The sequence below is a fragment of the Vombatus ursinus genome, unplaced genomic scaffold (assembly GCF_900497805.2).
Source record: "Vombatus ursinus unplaced genomic scaffold, bare-nosed wombat genome assembly UNPS02014791.1, whole genome shotgun sequence".
Taxonomy (NCBI): Eukaryota; Metazoa; Chordata; class Mammalia; order Diprotodontia; family Vombatidae; genus Vombatus; species Vombatus ursinus.
Window position 1 is genome coordinate 75,532,228 of NW_020954569.1, and position 4,336 is coordinate 75,536,563.

General features: G+C 45.3%; 1 protein-coding gene across 1 annotated transcript; it reads left to right on the forward strand.

The window, feature by feature from the left end:
- Nucleotides 1–2,009: 2,009 nt before the first annotated feature.
- Nucleotides 2,010–3,729, forward strand: LOC114047893 (acrosin-like). Its single transcript, XM_027868790.1, has 2 exons — nt 2,010–2,299; nt 2,724–3,729. Exons 1-2 carry the CDS (start codon nt 2,010–2,012, stop codon nt 3,727–3,729), a joined length of 1,296 nt encoding a protein of 431 aa, XP_027724591.1.
- Nucleotides 3,730–4,336: the final 607 nt, after the last annotated feature.

Sequence of the window (4,336 nt, forward strand, 5' to 3'; positions counted from 1 at the left end):
AATGTTTGTTACTTCAATCAAGAAAGTAAGACAGGTGAGCTTTCCAAGCAGGAAGGCAATTTTTATTGCCAATAACATTAATGAAAATAGTAGCTCCTCTCACATTCTGAGGCTGCTTGTATACAACATATAAAAGCAAAGCTATTCCAGGCTTTGGGTCTGTTGTGTCTAGGCTAGTATTTATGCTATAGCTGTTTGTAGTAGCTATCACTGACCTTGTGACTGAGTCATCTCCCTTTTCACTTGAGACTATGATCTCACTTTATCACACAACCTAATGCATAAAACTTGCTAAAGGACGCACATGAAACAATGGGATGCAAATATGGCCACATTTGGAAGGATATCAAGCTAACCAGACTCCCTGGGAACAGCACTGCTATGCCGCAATGCTATCCTATTCCACTCTTGCTTTCTCTTTTTCCAGTGCAACCATACGTAGAAACAGCTATTGGCTGTTTGCAAATAGGTATTCTTTAAAATATTCTCAGAGCACTTCTCTTTTCTCTCATTGGTGCCTATGTCTAGACTTGCACAAAGTAAGAGAAAAATGAGCAGAACCAAGAGAACCATTGTATACAGTAACAGCAATATTGTTTTAAGAACAACTTTAAGCAAATAAATCATTTGACTATTATAAATACCCAAATTAACTACAAAGGACATATGAAAGAAGACACTATTTGCATCCAGAGAAAGAAGTGATAAATAGAAGTATATATAGAATGATATATTATATATATATATACATATATACACATATGTATTTATGGCTAATGGCAGCCATCTTTAGGGTGGGGGGAGTGAAGAAAAAAGCTATCATTTACATGATAACTTTATTGTATATTTGAAAGAAATAGCAAGTTGTACATAATAGATTTTCAGTTTCATGTGCAACCATCTTTTTTATTACACTATTTTATAGAAATACTTGTTTTATTCCATAAATTAAAAATAAAATCAAAAAATTAAAACACCATGAGGACCTGATAATATGTAGAATCCAGGCTTTTTCTAGCACCATTTCTTATGCCAAGTTCTCAGATCCTTTAGTCTCCTCATGGCACTGCTCAAAGTACTTGACTGAAGCATACACTTATCCTGTATGTGGATCAGGCCCAAGGCTTAAGCAGAGTAGGTGGCTGCCTATATGATGGGATCTGAAGGCAACAAGGAAATGCCACTGTCCAGGAATATCTCCCTCACTAGGCTATCCCTAGTATTTGAAATTACACTAGTTATTACTTTGGATCCCTTGTTATAATTCCAGCACTAGAAAATAGTGTGAGTTGTTTTGTCAGAATTTTACCAGCATAACCAGTTGAGAGCAATTCTAGATACTGAAGTGGATGGATAGCTAAGTCTAGGACACAGAAAGTAAATATCTATGTAGAGCTTAGTAATTCAGAGGACAACATGAAGTTTCTGGATTCCTGGGAACAGATACTACCTCAAAAGGAGAGAAGGGAATCCTCATCAAGATCCTCCCTAGACCCTCCTCCAGTCACCCCAAACCTACTTGGCCACTCCTAGATCTCTCCCACAGTCTTTCTATATATAAGGTCCATCTTGTCTCCATTAAGGTGCTCACATTCTTAAAATCTAGCCAATGACTGAGATTTACTCTAGCACACTTATCAATACAAATCTCACAAATGTTCAGATTCCTTAAGAGTCTGGCCAATATGGTGACTATTTAACAAACTTTGTCTTTGGCTGAAAGAAGGCTTGGTTCAAATTCATTAGGACAGGACCTGAATAGCATGTTGCTATTTCTTGGTCCCAGTATCCCTAAACCTCTAAAACCTCAGCAGTACCACGTGCCTCATGGGGCTTTCTTGTGGCAAATGCTTTGTGGATCATCAGAATGGTGGCCACTTGTGTCCTCTCTGACCTCAAGGGGCCCCTCCCCCCAGATTCTATTCTGGCATCACAGAGGTTCAGGCCTGGGATTGGCCCGAGGAGTGCACAATTGGGAATTCTTCTAGGCTTCCAGTTTAGACTGGAGGATGATGGTGACTGGGATGTTGTGGCAGATAGTGCTGCTGTCCCTCCTGGGGACTACGAGGGCTGATCCTGAGTCATCGTGCTCGGGCCTTTGTGGACAGAGACCATTTTTCAAGACATCTGGCCCTCAGATCATTGGGGGCACGGACGCAAGCCCAGGTTCTTGGCCCTGGATAGTCAGTTTACAGATACAGTATTGGAATGGCAAGTATAGGTACCACATGTGTGGGGGCACCCTCATATCTCCAACTTGGGTTCTCACTGCTGCCCACTGCTTCAATAAAAATGAAACGTGAGTGAGCTGGGGCCGGGTGTGGAGGAGGGGTGGGCAAAAAAGGTCTCCCTCCCCAGGGCTCTTTATGGGGGGGGGGGTTTGTTCTCTTTTTCTGTCTGTCTGTCTCTGGGGAAGCCCTGCCTGGGCATAACCTGGATGAAGGGTCCTAGTTTCTCTCTCTCTTCTCTCCTCTTCCATTTCTGTGTCTGTGTGTATGGTAGCTTCTAGAATGGTTTCTTTGTCTCTCTTCTTCTCCATCTGTCTTCTGCTTATTTCTCTGTCTCTCCCTCCTTCTCTCTCTCTCTCTCTCTCTCTCTCTCTCTCTCTCTCTCTCTCTCTCTCCCTCTCCCCCTCTCTCTCCCTCTCTCTCATATCGCCTTCTCTGCCTTCCCTCCCTTCGCTGTCTGAGGTGACTCTAGGTCCTCATTGATTCTTTCCCCAGTAACTACGATAGATGGCGGCTGTTGATTGGCGCATTGAAGATTGACATCGGTTGGACCCACCGCCCCTTGGACTCCACAGTGCAGGAGCGAAAGCCCATCAAGATGATAGCACATGAACATTACAATAAAGAGCTTAATAAAAATGACATTGCACTGATCGAGATGGACAGACCGATAGAGTGTGGGGACCTGGTCCGTATTGCCTGCCTGCCTCGGGCTAAGGAGCCCACAGTCACGCCTCAGTCGAAGTGTGCCATTGGTGGCTGGAGGCGCATATCGGAAGAATCGTTTATGCCACATCCCATGCTACAGGAAGCCGAAGTTGACCTGCTTGATACGAGGTTGTGCAACAGAACCCGCTGGTATTATGGGAGGGTTCACCAGAGCAACCTTTGTGCTGGCTACTGGAGTGGAAAGGTCAACACTTGCCAAGGGGACAGCGGGGGGCCGCTCATGTGTAAAGACGCCTACAGCGGCACCTTCCTGTTGGTCGGCATCACGAGCTGGGGGGCTAGCTGCGGCCGCACCTTTCGGCCAGGCATCTACACGTCCACCTGGCACTTTCTGGACTGGATCACCTCCAAGGTTGGGTCGGCCACTGTCTTTACTGAACTACCTGCTCGGACCACGATCCCGACTGTTCCTAAGACCACAACTGTGAAACCTACCCGTCCCCGTCCGCCGCCCTGGACCTGGATCTGGACCCCAAGGTCCTGGGCTGATCTACCCTGGTGGATAAGGACCAGCCCCCCTCCGCTGTGGACCACTCGTCTGAAGACCAAGGGTGCTTTACCCCAGATGTGGCCCAAGAACGACCAGCCCTGGCCCCCAGGCCGTCCCTTAACTGGCTCACTCACGTACACGGCTCTCCAGCCCTGGATGTCCAATCCTGTGATGGTCAAGGCCCAAGTTCTGGGCCCCAGCCAGGCCTTATCCCTCACACTCTCCTTCCCTAAGCGCTCGAAGTTGCTAATGGACTCCATGAAGAGCAACAACATCATATAGACTTCTGTCTGGAGAGTGTTGTCCATGGGCCGGCCAGGAGCCCGGCTGCAGTGTAGCCTTCTGTCCTTGACCCCCTGGGAATGGGTCAATAAAGTTGTATATGAAAGGAAAAAAAAAGGAGAGAAGGGAGTTGAAATTTTAGGTAGCAGGACACCAAAGAACAATTTACTTATTTTACTGATGTGCAAAAACAAGACCTGTCACCATAAAGATAAAATAATCCCAGTGACCATGGATCTTCACTGGAGTCTTTTAAAATCTATGTGTTAAAGTGTCATAACATTATGCATAGAGAAGACTCCCCTCCATTCTGGGGGGGGATTTTCTTATCCCATGTGAAAGTTCCCAAAATAGGTACAGTAGATTTTGTACTTCCTTTTGCATGCTCAGGAAGAAGCTTGATTTATGCCTTGCCAGGCATAAAAAGGAAGAATAACCTTGATATGCATCTTCTCCCCTGACTTCTTTAGTGAATACCTTAGCTAGTGGCATTGAAGATAGAGTGTTGAACCTAAATCAGGAAGACCTGAGTTCAAATCCAGCCTCAGACACCTTTTAGTTGTGTGATCTTAGATAAGTCACTTAATTGCTATTTGCTTTGGTTTCC

Bases quoted from the DNA above. Each gene is read 5' to 3' on its own strand.
- LOC114047893 (XM_027868790.1), top strand. From the start codon at position 2,010: ATGATGGTGACTGGGATGTTGTGGCAGATAGTGCTGCTGTCCCTCCTG. The intron at 2,300-2,723 runs GTGAGTGAGCTG...TTCTTTCCCCAG, and splicing joins TGCTTCAATAAAAATGAAAC to TAACTACGATAGATGGCGGC.